We start from the raw sequence: 17849 nt of genomic DNA, 5'->3' as shown, positions 1-17849 counted from the left end.
AATGGTCTTATATTTAAACATGTTCCACAGGATGATTACTAATAAGTAATTGGGTATATCTATTAACAGTTTGTATGTTTAGAATAGATAAGAATTAGTTACATATTGACATGCCTGTATTATGTATACTAACATTTCTTTCTATTTTCTCTGAACATCGGAATGCAGGTCAAAGTGTATCATAGAGCCCAAGACTTCTCTGATTCTCCTCAACAATTAATACACAGATTATTGTCAGGAGAAAAGGGGGGGTGTTATATGGGTATTTGAAGGTTAGAAATTTAGAATTTCCCAGATTAGGGATATTTTTTTTTGGAGATTTTCATAGAAAATGAGAAAAACAAAGGCATTGTAGGATCTTGAATGCCACCTAGTGGAGAAAACTATGTAAAGTTGAGTCTGTAAACACTCGTCAATGTTAATGATATGTGATTTTTGAAAACTCCAATATGGAGCAGACAAAATTCTAAATTATCAAAGTGGGTGGGGAGGGACTGCTAATTCTCGGAGAATCTATTTTTCGTCCATGTAGGCAAATCAATTCAACAACAGGATATCTGAAGACTGCAGACAGATCGGATGGAAGACAAGACGTCAGATTTGGTAGGAAAGATGGAGATATTCAAAAGTACTGATATCTCCCAATTTCTTATTTAGGTGCTGAGGAAGCCTAGCTGCAGACAGACGATATTCGTGGCAGATGACTCGGACGGGACACAGATTGGAAGGACGGGACACAGATTGGAAGGATGGAATACAGATCATCCAAAACAGATGTCCAAGATGACAACTCTCCAGAAGAGCGCCCTCAACCCAGTTGGTGAAGATAACATCATAGGAACAATTATAGGCTTTTGATTCCAAATGTTTAAAAAAAATTAGGACAGGGTTTGGTTCACATATGAAAGATTTTTTTTTCCTTACATACACTCAAACAAGGTTTTTTTCCATCTACATATGCGAAGCAGGAGAGGACCGTTACTTTTCCGCCCTTTCATTACTTTTATTTCGAACTGTGAAAATTACATCGTTATTATTCTCTCCAAACTGAATTTTCTCTCTTTTACCACCTGTATGATCAACATACATAACACATACACTAATATAATGATGAACTGCATTACAATCCTGAGATTGAAAGTACCATCAGATAATAAAATGTGAATAGGCTTAGTAATATTTAATATGTATTGTAAATGTTACATCAAACATCATAGATAATGTAGTCTCAATTCCCCCAAACTTCCTGTATAGGTCAGATGAGGTCCCACATCCTACCAGTGGTCCCCTATAGATCCGCTGAGTGCGTATAAGGGTTGTTTTACCCTTTCCTGAGGTGCATTATTGATGGTTCAATGACCAATTGTGTCATACTGTATAGAACATTAGATAATAATTTATTATGTCTGACTAAATAGATTAAGAATAGAATATGATAGTGTTATGTTTGCTATCAAAGGGTGGACTGTCAAAGTCAAAATTGGGTATGATCGCTTTACAATTATTATCTGATGAAATAGTCATCTACAATCTGATGACAAGTTACTTTGCGTTGGTGCAATCCAATGTTCACAAATGCGAACGCACACATGTATTCACATACACACACATACACAGACACACATATGCGAATCCCACACACAGACACACATATGCAAATGCATATGTATAAAATGGTTCCCACACATTATAGATAATAATCAGAGTTATTAAAGGTATTGTTAGCTAATAATTATGATGTGAGATGTACTCAAAAGAGATCTAAGGTTCAGAATACAGTGGACATGTCATGTTTGGTATCATACTAAATCCCTGTTTATTTGCAGACATCCGTTTCTATCAGCAAAGAAGTCGCATCATGCGTCCGCTAGTTATGGATGATAGGGAGTTATTGAGTAGAATGTTATTACTTGTATGCAGTGTTGTAACCAGTTTTAACCAGTTCTTCGGTGGGAAGCTACACAATGTGACCGTTGGAGGACTGAGCCATACCCCTGATGACACCGTATGAACTGACCAATGACCAGATTGACCAGAAGCAAGAACCATTGAAAACCTGTCAATTTGTCCCTTTGTTAACTCTGAAACCTGTAAGGTATATAGGCTTGTGTCCTGACCCCAGTGTACAGACATCTTCTTTGCGATCACAGACTTCTGGACTGAATGACTGTATACTGGGACCAGTGCGCACATGTATGTGTTGGCTGTACTATTGTTTATTTTATTACTTTTTACTTTAATTGTTAAACTTACATCGTGTTACCCCTTTTTGCATAAAAAAATTTTTGTGCTTTAGAACCACATGATTAGACTGGAAAGCAATTCTTTCTTAAGCAACTAGCAGCGCAAAATAGCGACTGAACGGCATTCATACCAGTTAACACAGAACAAAGTGGCTGATCCCAACCAACAGTACATCTTATTTTTGGGATGTAGTCGGCATCCCGGCGTGCAGGATGCAGATGGTCTAAATGCCGGCGCCTAAATCCTGACAAGTCGGGATCCCGGCACCAGTATTCCAACCGTCTGCATCCCGAAGGTAAGTATCGGGATGTAGGGGGAGGTCAGCATTATGTAACGGGGTTAAGGTTAGGCATTAGGGGGAGGGTTAGGCCCTGGGGAGGGAGTGTTAGGATTAGGGTGCGGAGATGGGGAGGTTAGTTTTAGGCACTGGGGGGGAAATTAGGTTTAGGCACGGGGAGAGGATCTTAGGTTTAAGGTGCGGGGAGGGGGAGGTTAGGTTTAGGCACTACGGAGGGGGGGGTAGATTTAGGCACCGGGGTGGGAGGTTAGAGTAGGGAAAATACTTACCAGCCATTCTTATGGCTGTCGGGATGCCGCTGTCAGTATTCTGAACAGCGGCATCCCGACAGCCGGGATTTCATACCCAACCCCTAATTTTTATAGTACAGTCCACCATTATGGTAATGGCAGCAGAGTCTATATTTAACATATGGAACATAGTATATAAACAAGTTGTCACATTACAATGTAACAATATGAAACTTTGTAATCATCAGTGGCATAACTACTGCCCCCGCAGCCCCCGCTGTGGCTTGGAGGCGCTGGGTAGCTTGGGGGTGACGGGGGCAGTAGTAGTAACTACGGAGGGTGCAGGGGGTGCGATCGCGGACGCCGGGGGATGGACGGCAGCAGCACTGGAGTGGGGATAAAGGTAAGTGTTTGTGTTTTTTTCTTTTGTGTGTGTGTGTTTGTTTGTGTGCGCACGGAGGGGGGGAGCAACTACAGGGGGCTAACTACAGGGGGCTAACTACAGGGGGCTAACTACTAGAAGGGGCACTACAGGGGGCTAACTACTAGAAGGGGCACTACAGGGGGCTAACTACTAGAAGGGGCACTACAGGGGGCACTACTTTAATGGGCACTACCACAGGGGGCCCTGCATAATGGGCACTACCACAGGGGGCCCTGCATAATGGGCACTACCACAGGGGGCCCTGCATAATGGGCACTACCACAGGGGGCATTGCATAAGGGGCACTACCACAGGGGGCCCTGCATAATGGGCACTACCACAGGGGGCATTGCATAATGGGCACTACCACAGGGGGCCCTGCATAATGGGCACTACCACAGGGGGCCCTGCATAATGGGCACTACCACAGGAGGCATTGCATAATGGGCACTACCACAGGGGGCATTGCATAAGGGGCACTACCACAGGGGGCATTGCATAAGGGGCACTACCACAGGGGGCATTGCATAAGGGGCACTATTACAGGGGGCATTGCATAAGGGGCACTAGTATAGGGGGCATTGCATTTTGGGGCACAACTACAGGGGGCACTGTATAAGGGGCACTAATTTGATGCACAGTTTACAGGTTATAAACTATGTTCCCAATAATCTGGTTCTACACGGACATAAAAACTGTGCAACCTGTCTTGAGCTGAGGTGACGGACTGGCAGGAGCAGATAGGAGGGTTGGTGAAGTAGATCTGTCAGGGTGGGATGTAATGGGCATTACTGTTTGGCATAATGTGTATTTGGCATTACTGTGTGCACAATGTGCTATTAGAGGCATTACTGTGTGGCATAATGTGTAAGGGGCATTACTGTGTGGCATAATGTGTTGTATGTGGCATAATCTGTTGTATGTGGCATTACAGTGTGGCATAATGTGAAATAGGGGCATTACAGCATGGCATAAATTTGTTATAAGCGCTTTACTGTATGTCATTATGTGTTATATGTGGCATTATTGTGTGGGATGTGTTAGGGGCATTGCTGTGTGGCATTATGTGTTGTAAGGGGCACTCCGGTGTGGCATAATGTGTTGTAAGGGGCATTCCGGTGTGGCACACTGTTATAAGTGGCATTACTTAGTGTGTCATAATGTGTAAGGAACGTTGCTGTATCATGTAACCACACACCTTAAACGTCGTCTTTGGGTGTTTTTGATCTTTGGGCGGGGGGGGCCTGAAACTTTTTTGGCATGGGGGAGCAAAATTTATAGTTACGCCACTGGTAATCATATAAAGCATGCAGTGTGTGACGCAACATATTAGCCATCTCACATAAATATTACCAAACATAGAAATCACCAAACTATTTGTGTTGTGAGAGCGACACCCCCAACAGCCATCCGTAGCTCTCACTCATCACACCCAGTGTAAATATCTGCACTAGCCCACTGCAACCAAAGAACCATATAAAGGTATACCTAAGATGTTAATGCAAGGGATATTTAAATGAAACAATATATCCCTAAGGTCTCTTTTAAACCTTTGCTGGACATTAGAGTTTGCCTGTGCACACCAGGCACCCCCCATGCGCACGCCTATCCATGTATGGGGATTTTGTTCATATTTTGATAATATAAGCCTGCAGGTCCATACACTAACATTAATGCTTCATACATCATCAAATCCCATCTAAAATGCACTCACCTCCAAGTTACAGTGGGTAATGTGCAGACTGGAGCTGCCTTGTGACCACACCTTAATAAGCCTTATATAGTCTTGATTGACAGCAGCAATGACAACACTAGGCAAAATAAAATTCTAATGAAAAAAGGAAACAAATACTGTATGCCCGCGCTCAGCTTTACCCACATTATACATGACACCAGCTGCATGGTAATATTGATACTGTACCATAAATTAATACAAAACAGAAAAACAAATTGTTGCCTTCCATTTTGGACAGCTCACTAGCCTGGGCTCTTTTAGACAAAAACAGACTCTAGAATGTACCTATATCTCATCAGAATGGGCCTTTACTCTCAGCAAACTAGAAATTTGAAAACTAATACATTTCTCTTCTTTTAAATTACAGACCTACACAGTGGCGGGCTGTGCAGGGGGCAGGGGCTGGCAACTTTTAGCCTGGGGGGGGCAGGGTGCCATGTGCCCCCCGGGCCGCAGCGTCATGTGTGTCACTGTGACACAGACTGCACCGCGTGTGTAGCACTGACCAGACGGAGTTCGGTCAGCGCTACACAAGTGACAAACACACAGCCGCTGGCTCCGGCAGCTGTGTGTTTGTTGTAAGCAGCAGCCAATGAGAGTCTGTCAGACTCATTAGCTTCTACTGCGCCCACTGCAGGAGCCGCTCCATCTTCCGGCTCCCGCAGTGGGCAATGGGAGAGGCGTCATGACCTCATATGACATCTCTCCCATAATGCCCGGGAAGGACAGACGGAGGAGTGGATTTTTTTTTTACTACGTGTGTCTACTGGGGGGGAGGCTGGCACTACAAGGGGGAGACCACTACTGGGGGCACCACTAGGTGGGAACCACTACTGGAGGCACTGCAAGGGGGGGACTACTACTAATGGGGGCAATACAAGGGGGGACTACTACTACTGGGGGCACTACAAGGGGGGGGACTACTGCTGGCACTACAAAGGGGGAACCACTACTGGACTGGGGGCACTACAAGAGGGAGGGACTACTACTGGGGGCACTACAAGAGGGAGACCACTACTGGGGGTACTACAAGGGGGAGATCACTACTGGGGGCACTACAGGGGGGGGCACTACAAGGGGGGACCACTACTGGGGATTATAATTGGGGGCACTTCAAGGGGGGGACTACAACTGGGGGGACTACTACTGAGGGCACTACAAGGGGGGGACTACTATTACAAGGGGGGACTACTACTACTAGGGGCACTACAAGGGGAGGGGACAACTACTAGGGGCACTGCATAGGGGGGAAGGGACTACTACTAGGGGCACTACATAGGGGGGAGGGGACTACCACTGGGGGCACTGCATCGAGGGACCACTGCTGAGGGCTCTATAAAAAGGACAATACTGGGGGTACTGCATAGGGGGAAGACTACAACTGGGGCCACTATTTAAGGGGCACTGCATAAGGGTTACCACTATTGGGGGCACTGCATGGGGTGTGGACTGCTACTGGGGGCACTATATAAGGAGCACTGCATAGGGGGTACCACTAATGGGGGCACTATATAAGAGGCTTACTACTGGGGGCACAAGGGGCACTGCACAGGGGGGACCACTACTGGGGGCACTGTATAAGGGGCACTGCATAGGTGGATCACTACTGGGGGCACTACTGGAGGCCTGCATAAGGGGATCCTCTCCTGGGCCACAGGGGGGCACTGCATATGGGCACCACGACGGGGCTGTTCCTAATCTTTATTTTTACTTTACATTAATCCCATATGGACCCACCTCCTCCCTGGAACACTTGAGGGGGGGAGGGCGCCATAGCACACATGTTTTTCGGGCACCCTGGCTACACGCTACCGCTCTGCCAGGGCCGCCTGCATGCATTTGCCCCCCAGGCTAAAAGTTGCCAGCCAGCCCCTGGACCTACATAGCAAGCATATTAAGCATAGATATGACTATGTGAATACAGAAAAATATTAATGTTCTGAGATTATGTGAATATATGCAGAAAAATATTGATCATCTGAGTTCATCCATGTCCCATTTGCCAACTAATTTTTCATAGCATGAATAATATAATTACCTCGTTTCAAAGATTTAACTGATTGCCAGGGGCACTCGGAAATAGGACATGGTCAGTCCACACCTCACTTAGGGCCATATTCATCATATTAAAAATTTAAGTAGTGATACTGTAGTTTTGAACTCGCTGCGAGTTGATTGTTAAATTCAGACCTATTCATCATTCCTTCATCACTAAAGTATCACTTCCGAAAAGCTGCTATTTCTGCGGAGGCTGCTTTTCGGAAAAGTGATACTTTTACTTGATACTTTTACACTCTGCGTTCCCTGCCAGAACACCCCCCAAAGTCCATATCCGCCCCCCGACTTCCGGCTTCTCTGCTACGGTGCCCCCTCCCCCTTTCTGCAGGCTCCTCTGCTACAGTGTCCCGGTTTCCCATCTCAGGCTATTCTTCTCCGTGGTCCGGTCTCTTGATCCCCCCCAGCCTGCTAATCTCCAACGTACCAGCCCCCACCAGCTCACTAACATCACGATGCTCGAGGTAACAGCTCTTCTCTCTCCAAGCAGCGGCAGTTGCAGTGGAACGAGCCACAGGGACCTTTTACACTGCACAAGGCTATCACGCAATCATACCCCCACTCCGCCCCCAAACTCTCACCACACCCCTTGCCACCCCCCGCTGTGCCGACCTAGATTCCTCCTCCAAGAGGAGGCAGTCATATTGTCAGCAAGTATGATTCAGGGAAAATGCTCAGGGCTTGCACAAGAATTTAAGGAAGAAACCTTTGCTACTCAAGCGCAGTACAATATAATTGATGATATAATTGATGTTTGCAATCCCCTGAATGGTGCATATATTGTACAACCTGCTGGGCATATGAGAATATCATGTAATCCATGCACATTGAGGCACAACATCTGTGTACTGTATGTATGCATGTAAGTGTGAGGGCAGGCATGGTAGTTACACTGCAGCATAATATTCCACGCTACTGAATGTGTTCTGCTCTAATTGATGTTCTTGTTAGGCCGATAAAACCCTGAAATATACAGAAAATGTTACACTGCAAGAGAAGGATGGACTGCGAAAAAGCAAGGAAGACACCTTTGGTGACTCCACAAGAAGACTCTGGGCTTACCTCACTATACAGCAATTGCTGGAGAAACGGTACATACATTAACTCATTGGGGACATATATAAATTAACCATATGGATTAATTTAAATAATTATATTAATAATAATACTATATTTATAATAATTACTCTTTCAGCATTCACTCCTCCACCCCCTTTCTCTATCAATAGGCATAACACCATATAGGCTAACTGCTGTAGGTATATGTCTAGAACAGAAACAAATATACAATAGTAAATATAGGTACATTATGTTACTTGGCACTTTATTTAGCTAGGATTATTAACAGAAATAAATACAATAAAAAATAAAGCTTTGATAGATGTGGCTTCTCACCTTTTTTCACTACTTGCATTCATTCACCACCTCTCGCGGGGTCACCGTTTTCAATTGTTTGAAATGTTAGCAGCAAAAAAGATTCAGCCCTAAAAATGTTATAAAGATTTAATATCCTTTTATATTGCATTTTATTGTGGATGTGTATAGAAGCCTACTCTCAAATATGCTTAGTGCTTAGCTAAATATATAGGTGGCAAGCTTTCCTGCAGGGCCCTATTACCTTTTTATCTGTCTGTTATTACGCAGACATGTTTTTTTCTCATTTGCAATGCTCAAATTAAGCTGGCACTATATAACTAAATGTTAATAAATAATGCTAATAAATATATTGTATTAAAAATATACTATACTGAAAGGTTAAAAAAGGACAATGTTACTAAAAATATATGTGATTTAATTAATCCTTTCAGCACAGTTTAAATGTTCTTAAACTATTGTGCCTCCATTAATTTTAAAAGTATTATGACTGTATGACCTCAGCTCGCCACCTCATCACAGATTGCGTTTTCGTTCCCCACTGGACCTTGAGGTATCAGGGATTCCCTCTTACAGTCAGTGACTTACTTGTCGCTGACTCCACCCACTACGCAGTGGGCGGTTATTTAGCTGCCACCAACAAACTCCTACTATCGGCATTTGGAACCACTTCTTACATACACCCAGGCTCCTACCGCCAGCACCTGGAACCGCTTCTGCTGTGTACGCGTCAACGAGCTGCGGTTATACCTTCTGATTGGTGTTGGCTGCAGTGGCGTAACTAGGGCAGGGTGAGCGGGGCACGTGCCTTGGGCGCCGTGGGACCGGCGGCATGGGGGGGGCAACGCCGGCCACGGTACTGGCCCGCCCTAGTTAGCCAGTGTAGCGCCGACCGCGGTGAATGCAGTCAGCGCTACACATTTACACAGGACTGGTGCTAGGCTTCCAGCGCCAGTCCTGTGCTCAACAGCCGAGCCCCTTTCCTCCCCCTGAGCACTTGCCCAATAGCGCCAGGAGGAGGGTGGCAGGCAGGCTCAGGCTGTGCTAACACGCATATCACCGCCAGCGCGGCGATGTGTGTGTTAACCAGCAGCCAATGAGAGTCAGACAGACTCTCATTGGCTGCTGCTGCTGCACACACATCTCTGCCAGCGCTGTCGGCGATGTGTGTGTTAAACAGCAGCCAATGAGAGTCAGACAGACTCTCATTGACTGCTGCATGCCCACTGCAAGAGCAGACTCCCTTCCTGCTCCTGCAGTGGGTAATGAAAAGCGCGCCAGCCCGGGAGGATTGATGTGCAGCGGGAGCAGTGGCCGGAGCTGGAGCGTGGATTCAGGTAAGTGTATTTTTTTTTGTGTAACTTGTGTGTCTGCACTACGGGGAACGGGGGGAGATACTACTACTACTGGGGGCACCATTATTGGGGGGGAAGATACTACTACTACTGGGGGCACCATTACTGGGGGAAGAGATACTACTACTGGGGGCACCATTACTGTGGGGGGAAGATACTACTACTACTACAACTACTGGGGGCACCATTATTGGAGGGGAGCTACTACTAATACTGGGGGCACCAATACTGGGGGGAGCTCTACTGGGGGTGAGGCACTACTGGGGACTACAACCGGGGGGGCTACTACTGCGGGCACTGCATCAGGAGGGGGACTACTACTGGGGTGGAAACTACTGCTGAGGGCACCATATAAGGGGCTTTCTACTAGGGGACCCACTACTGGGGGCACTAAATAGGGAGGACCACTACAGGGGGCACTGTATAAGGGCACTGGATAGGGGGTATTACTACTGGGGGCCTGCTGTCGAAGCTGGATTATTGGCTGAGACAAGATCAGTTTAAAATTGAATCACAGCGATACCATCTTGCTACTGGCCGCAAGACGCCATTTTGCGAAATGGCTGCCTAAGCGCCATTTTAGATAAACTCCAATTTTAGTACATGTGGCAAAAATACCATTAGCATCATGCGAATGCATCTGTGACCATTATCATAGGTTGCGGCGATTCACTAAAAGCCTATTTCATTACTTTACGTATTATAAGGGATATATTCCAGAAATGGCGTTACAGTATTGCAGTAAGCAAGCGGCCAGGTGACAACTGGCTTCTGTAGATAAGCTTCCTGCATAGTGTTTGTTCACTATGGGTGGTCTGGCTAGAATAAATAAGCAAGCTTCCTGCAATGACAGAACACAGGAAAGGTGGGGGAGGGGGGGCTGCTGACAGGACATGTAGAACTATCTGGCCCAGCATGCTAAAATGTTAGAGACAAATGCACTCATCTTCATACACACATTAAATATGTCTTTATACCAAACCCTGAATACTCACACATTTCATATTCACACATAAGGTTCCATAAGCATCAAAATGTATGATTTAAGTTGGTTATTTTAGTTTAAATGCTGAGAAATAAAAGTTTTTGATAACTAAGGTATTATACATGATAAGCAAGTTGTGTTTGGTCTTGTTCTGATGCATACGCTTTTTACAGCATTCCGGTATTATCGGTGGAGAGATCGCATCATGCAAACTCAAGTTATGGATCGCAAAACCTACAAGCAACAAAATGTTTAACTGTTGGAATGTACAGGAGGCGTTACTAGAAAGATTCCCCCGCTGTTAGAGGCAGGGAGAGTCTATTTAAAACAGCCTGTTAAATGTGCTGTAACATATGCTTCTCCTCTGGGAACCAATGATATCAGCAAGAAACTTCCCCTTTGTCCTGTTTTAGTCTGAGGGGGATAAAATGTGTGCCCGAATACTGGTTAGTTAGTCCATGCTGAATGCTGTATGAACTGAGGGTCTCTAGTCTGAGGTCTATCTCTGGGTCCGGAGGCGCAGCGTATGTATACTGTACTTGGGTCTGTAATATTTCCTTTTGCGCCTAAAGTGTGTCTCTCTCTCTCTTTGTCTCTCTCTCTCTCTCTCTCTGTGTCTCTCTGTCTCTCTCTGTCTCTCTTTGTCTCTCTCTCTCTCTGTGTCTCTCTGTCTCTCTCTCTGTCTCTCTCATTGTATTTATTTGCGCTTATTATACACAGATCATAGCGTGTAACTGACTGTACTTTTACTTGAATAATACTTTGTGCTTCGGAACCACATGTTCTGAGTCTGGAGTCTCTATTTATTGTATGACTGCGTACGCAAATTAGCGTCATCCTTAGAGGTTTATAGGAAAGATTTTAGAAGGTACAGGCAGGGGTATATAGAGGTTCATTTTAAAATCAACAGATGGGGGCTCATCCAGTGAAGTCACTTACCTACTCACACGGCACATACTGCTATCGATGTTTCAGCAAAGGGTGGAGTGGCCACTTGCAGGGTTTTCCTGCAACCGCTTTGTGCTGAAAAATCGCTGTCCATTTTCGTGTGAGCAAAGGAAGCTGACTAGAATCCAGGGACAAGACAGGAAAAAGTTTGTTTTCCTTTGTTGATAGAACCTAGCGTTTAAAGGGGTGCCGTAGAATTCAGTATGCGGCTGAGTCGCAGTTTTGCGCACAGAAAAGATGCACTTTTGCGTACGCAGTTAAAAAGTCATTATACGGTTGTGTGGTAGTCGCATTAATGTGTATGCGGCTGGTCGCACAACAGCGTATACGTACTTCCGGTTCTGCTGCCACGTGTTTGAACAAAGCCATTGAGGTTTACATTTTTTTTTCTATTACCAATATCTGGGTTAAACGTGTATTTTTCTGCGCAGGAAAAAAAGTGTGTAACAGTGAATACTTGTTGAACAAAGTTAAGGGTATCGTATGATCCTTAAGGGCTAGGTGCAAGGGTTAGCCTAGTCGCTCGGTAAGCAGCTTTACCGTTTTATACACAGTTGCAGGTGTACATGTTGTCTTTGTTGTATAGAGGTGCGTGAGAGTAGCCGACATATAAACTCTCATAGGTTTGGAAGTTACCTTACTAAAACTTATCCGGGTGTGGAAGTTGCCTGTTTCAAAGAGAGTATTGCCAGCAGTTCACGCTCACCTCCCCCACCTTATGTGGATGGAGGTGCAAGTACAGTTACAAAAAAAACCCATAAAAATGTAAAAAGCAATTTGTACTCTCTCTTAAGCAACTATAAAGAAAATGTTCATGATGCGGATGATGAGCCTATTGTAATGTCTGCCATTTCCCATGCTATGCAAATGATAGATGCTGCATCACCACAATCACGGGTGGTGCCGCCATCTCCATCGGTAACAGCAAAGGAAGTGTTAACACACTCTTCTGCACCCATAGAGGAAGTTGTTAATACCATACATAGCAGCAGATTAAACCCCCAGCCAGGTAACCAGGTCAGAGGTAGCAACGCTGCCGGTCTGCATCCCATTCGGACAATAACTGTTCCGAATGGAAATGCGGATGCAAACGGTGTAGTGCCCACGTGGGACGTAGTAATGCATTGTCCATGGCCAAGAGCAGAACTAAATTCCATCATAAATGATTTCCCCAATCCCAAAAAGGAACTAGCCAAATGTCAAAGATTTTTGAGAAATTTGGGTAGTTCTCATGAGCCCACTAATAAAGATTGGCATGTGGTGTTAAGGGCCTGTCTACCACGCAATACCGACGTGACAAAATTTGTCACGGACTGTGTATTGGATGGCGACAATCCCTTAACAGACCAAGTAAACCAAGGTAACATTTCCCGCATTGTGACTCAATTGGGTATATATTTTCCAGTAGTAGTTAACTGGAACAAAATCTTCACAATCAAACAAAAGGAGAGTGAAACTGCAGAAGACTATTGCGACCGGGCTCTGCAGGCTATCACCCAGTACACTGGGATAGAAGATATTAAAGATAGCACTCACCACAGGGGAATGATAGTCACGGTACTCATGGACGGTCTGAAAGACGATTTAAAGATTCGGTTTCAGACCTCACAACCTGGCTGGAGGGGACTCACAATAAATAACCTCATAGAGTCTGCCATAGAACATGATAAAAATATCACAAAGAAGAGAGAGACCCAGAGCGAAAAACTAATGGCTGTCAGTATCCAAGCTCTGGAAGGAATGACAATAACATCACAGCCAACTGACACACCTGCACCCACACACACACCTGCACCTGAACAATTACACGTCCTCACCAATCCCACACCACAGCAAACACATCCTTACCCCACATATCATACACAATCACAGGTCCCGTACTCATATCCCCCACAATATCCTTACCCTCCCTATCCTTACCCATACCCACCACCTTTTCCTCTTGCTCAACTCCCACAACAATCTTTTCATCCACCCCGTTCAAAATTATGTTTTAACTGTCACCAAGTGGGACACGTAAGTAAGAACTGCAAAATGAAGAACACCACACAGGAACACGAGTTTCCCATGGGTTCATAGGTAACCCCAGTATCTTCTCCCAGGCCTTATATGACTGTTTATAATCTTTTCAACCTATCAATGGATCTGTTCCAATGTAAAATGTGGATGATTTATTGTTGTATTTTAGGTCATGTTTAAATGATATTAAACGGTTGTGCTTTATCTCCCACTCATAGGACACAAGGTTGCTGAGGATAAATGGCAGCCATGCCAGGCTGAGGTCGACTACTCGGAATACTATCCAAAACAGTGGCACAGGCATTATTTAGAACAGTAGCTATTAATAACAAGATTTAATTGCAGGAACCTGTATGCAGATACTATATCCCTAGAATTATTAAAAATGATAGGGGGACTTATTTTACAGGTGACGTTTCCAAGAACATGTGTAAGATGATGGGTAACAACACTGAGATTATCCCAGACTGTCTTTTCCTTTATTTGCCCCCCTTCGAGATACTGTTCAAACAGGCAGCCTCATGTGAAAATATGATAATGAGGTTACTGTGCAGGGTCTCACGAAGATGAATGAGAATAACCGAAATTGAAAGTGTTATTAACTAACATGTCTAATGCAAACTGTCATGATGTCAAAATCTGGAAGAATTTGTTATGATCCAAATTTTTTTAACTCAGGTCATTTGACTGATCGGTGGAAAGGTCCGTATCTGACGATACAGCATCCTCAAAGGGTGGCCGGGGAAGATACGTGGGTCCATTCCACTCACTATAGGGAGATTAACCAACCGGTGGAGATACAAGGCAGAGACAAGGCTGGTAACGTGGACCTGTCGACTGCGAGCTTGTGCCGGAAGAATTAAAAAGGTGATGGTGAGATATCTGAGCTAAAGAAATGTGTATATCAGTGCTTCCAGCAATGGAGTGGTCTGCTGTGGTCATCCTAGTTCTTTTTCTTTCCAGAGTTTTTGTCATGATGATCTGTTTGGGGATACTCAGTGTCTGTGATGGATGACCGATAAAGGAGATGTGAGCTGATGGCGGAGTTGATGGAGTGGAGTCAGGAGGAGTGCAATGCCAATCAGGGGAGTTTCTGACCAATTTTAGTATTGTAATTGTTATGTTTTTTGAAAAAAATACTTCCAGAAGTTATGACCCTCACACATGTTGAAATGTTGGGAATACATAAAAACACACCGTCACCATATCTTCACACACAATATGAACACAGAGACAAGAGAAATATGATACCTGGTGATATGCATAAAGCCGCTCAGTTAATCAGTGAGACAACTGGCTTCCAAGTTTTAGTCGCCCTGGATCCCACCAGGATTGCTAGGGGTACATTAAATTTTAGATATATCCAGGAACTTGCTAAATTAAATAGATAATATCACCGAGATGTACGATGACACATTCAGGTACACAGGGAGAGAATTGCAAGCATACAAGAAAGAACTAGTGCAACACAGGCTAGTGTTGAATTATTTAACTGCTGTTACTGGAGGGTATTGCGTAACGTTAGGCACCCAATTTGGAGTAAAATGTTGCACTTATGTAACCAATGATACCAGCGACCCTAAGGAGGTGATAGACCAGAAGATGGATGAGATTCTGCAGCTAAAAGTGGGAATTTCGGAAGAACCATAACGCATCAGTGGCTGAAGCAGGGGAAAAGATAGAAGGATTGGTGTCATGGCTGAACCCAGTGAAATGGTTCTCAGGTCTAGGGGAATGGGTCCAGGAAGAGATCGCCAGCATAGGCAAATTCTTGATCCTTATACTGATTGTCATCATAGTAATTGGCATATGCGTCCGGTGTGTTCCTATTGTGTTGAAGTGTGGAAAATGTAAAAATAGAGTAAAATGAAAGAATTAAATTATGATAGTGGCCAGTATGAATACCGAGGTAGACACAGAACTGCATTACAACCCTGAGCTAGGAAGTACCATCATTTAATGTATTATATTTAGACATGCATAGAATGTATTATTGAAATGTTATTTATAGAACACCTCAGACAATGTAAAGTCTCAATTCCCCTTCAAGACTGCTGTTATAAGACTGGTGCATTCCCACACCTGTCACATGATCTTCCGAGATCCGCGGTGTGCGTATAATAGTAGTTTTATGTCCCCACCCAGAGACACATTATTGATGGATTAAGAACCACCTTGTGCCATCCCATAATAACACCAAATAATATGTTAATGTAAGCCTAAATTAAATTCTAATAGTAGATTGTGATAGCATGTTGTTCGCTATCAAAGGGTGGACTGTCGAAGCTGGATTATTGGCTGAGACAAGATCAGTTTAAAATTGAATCGCAGCGATACCATCTTGCGACTGGCCGCAAGACGCCATTTTGCGAAATGGCCGCCTAAGCACCATTTTAGATAAACTCACATTTTAGTACATGTGGCGATAATACCATTAGCATCATGCGAATGCATCTGTGACCATTATCATAGGTTGCGGCGATTCACTAAAAGCCTATTTCATTACTTTACGTATTATAAGGGATATATTCCAGAAATGGCGTTACAGTATTGCAGTAAGCAAGTGGCCAGGTGACAACTGGCTTGTGTAGATAAGCTTTCTGCATAGTGTTTGTTCACTATGGGTGGTCTGGCTAGAATAAATAAGCAAGCTTCCTGCAATGACAGAACACAGGAAAGGTGGGGGAGGGGGGGCTGCTGACAGGACATGTACAACTATCTGGCCCAGCATGCTAAAATGTTAGAGACAAATGCACTCATCTTCATACACACATTAAATATGTCTTTATACCAAACCCTGAATACTCACACATTTCATATTCACACATAAGGTTCCATAAGCATCAAAATGTATGATTTAAGTTGGTTATTTTAGTTTAAATGCTGAGAAATAAAGGTTTTTGATATCCAAGGTATTATACATGATAAGTAAGTTGTGTTTGGTATTGTTCTGATGCATACGCTTTTTACAGCATTCCGGTATTATCGGTGGAGAGATCGCATCATACAAACTCAAGTTATGGATCGCAGAACCTACAAGCAACAAAATGTTTAACTGTTGGAATGTACAGGAGGCGTTACTAGAAAGATTCCCCCGCTGTTAGAGGCAGGGAGAGTCTATTTGAAACAGCCTGTTAAATGTGCTGTAACATATGCTTCTCCTCTGGGAACCAATGATATCAGCAAGAAACTTTCCCTTTGTCCTGTTTTAGTCTGAGGGGGATAAAATGTGTGCCCGAATACTGTTTTTTTTAGTCCATGCTGAATGCTGTATGAACTGAGGGTCTCTAGTCTGAGGTCTATCTCTGGGTCCGGAGGCGCAGCTTATGTATACTGTACTTGGGTCTGTAATATTTCCTTTTGCACCTAAAGTGTGTCTCTCTCTCTCTTTGTCTCTCTCTCTCTCTCTCTGTGTGTCTCTCTGTCTCTCTCTGTCTCTCTCTCTCTGTATCTCTCTGTCTCTCTCTCTGTCTCTCTCATTGTATTTATTTGCGCTTATTATACACAGATCATAGCGTGTAACTGACTGTACTTTTACTTGAATAATACTTTGTGCTTCGGAACCACATGTTCTGAGTCTGGAGTCTCTATTTATTGTATGACTGCGTACGCAAATTAGCGTCATCCTTAGAGGTTTATAGGAAGGATTTTAGAAGGTACAGGCAGGGGTATATAGAGGTTCATTTTAAAATCAACACTGCATAAGGGGTACCACTACTGGGGACACTGCATGGGGCGGGGACTAATGCTGGGGGCACTATATAAGGGACTAGGGGCACTGCACTGGGGGGACCACCACTGGAGGCACTAAATAGGGAGGACCACTACAGGGGGCACTGGATAGGGGGGATCACTGCTGGGGGCCTGCATAAGGGGGAGCACTACTGGGGTCACTGCATGGGAGGGACTACTGCTGAGGGCACTATATAGAGGGCACTGCATAGGGGTACCACTACTGGGGGCACTGAATAGGGGGGACTACTAATGGGGGCACTATATAAAGGGCACTGCATAAGGGGGTACCACTATTGAGGGGACTGCTACTGGGGGCACTATATAAGGGGGACCACTACTGGGGGCACTTCATAGGGGGGACCATTACATGGGGCACTGCATTATGGGGACCACAACATGGGGCACTGCATAAGGGGGACCACTACTGGAGGCACTGAATAAGGGGAA

General features: G+C 44.6%; 1 protein-coding gene across 1 annotated transcript in view; it reads left to right on the top strand.

Annotated features, from left to right (window-relative positions):
• LOC148511946 (inter-alpha-trypsin inhibitor heavy chain H3-like) overlaps positions 1-17849 on the top strand; it is a 342978-nt gene that overhangs the window by 288782 nt on the left and 36347 nt on the right. The window contains exon 13 of the mRNA XM_088482498.1: positions 7938-8077. Within this exon, the coding sequence (XP_088338624.1) occupies positions 7938-8077 (140 nt within the window). The remainder of the gene's footprint in view (positions 1-7937; positions 8078-17849) is intronic.

The sequence above is a fragment of the Taudactylus pleione genome, unplaced genomic scaffold (assembly GCF_031769625.1).
Source record: "Taudactylus pleione unplaced genomic scaffold, aTauple2 ptg000289l, whole genome shotgun sequence".
NCBI lineage: Eukaryota > Metazoa > Chordata > Amphibia > Anura > Myobatrachidae > Taudactylus > Taudactylus pleione.
This window is presented reverse-complemented; position numbering and strand designations above follow the sequence as displayed.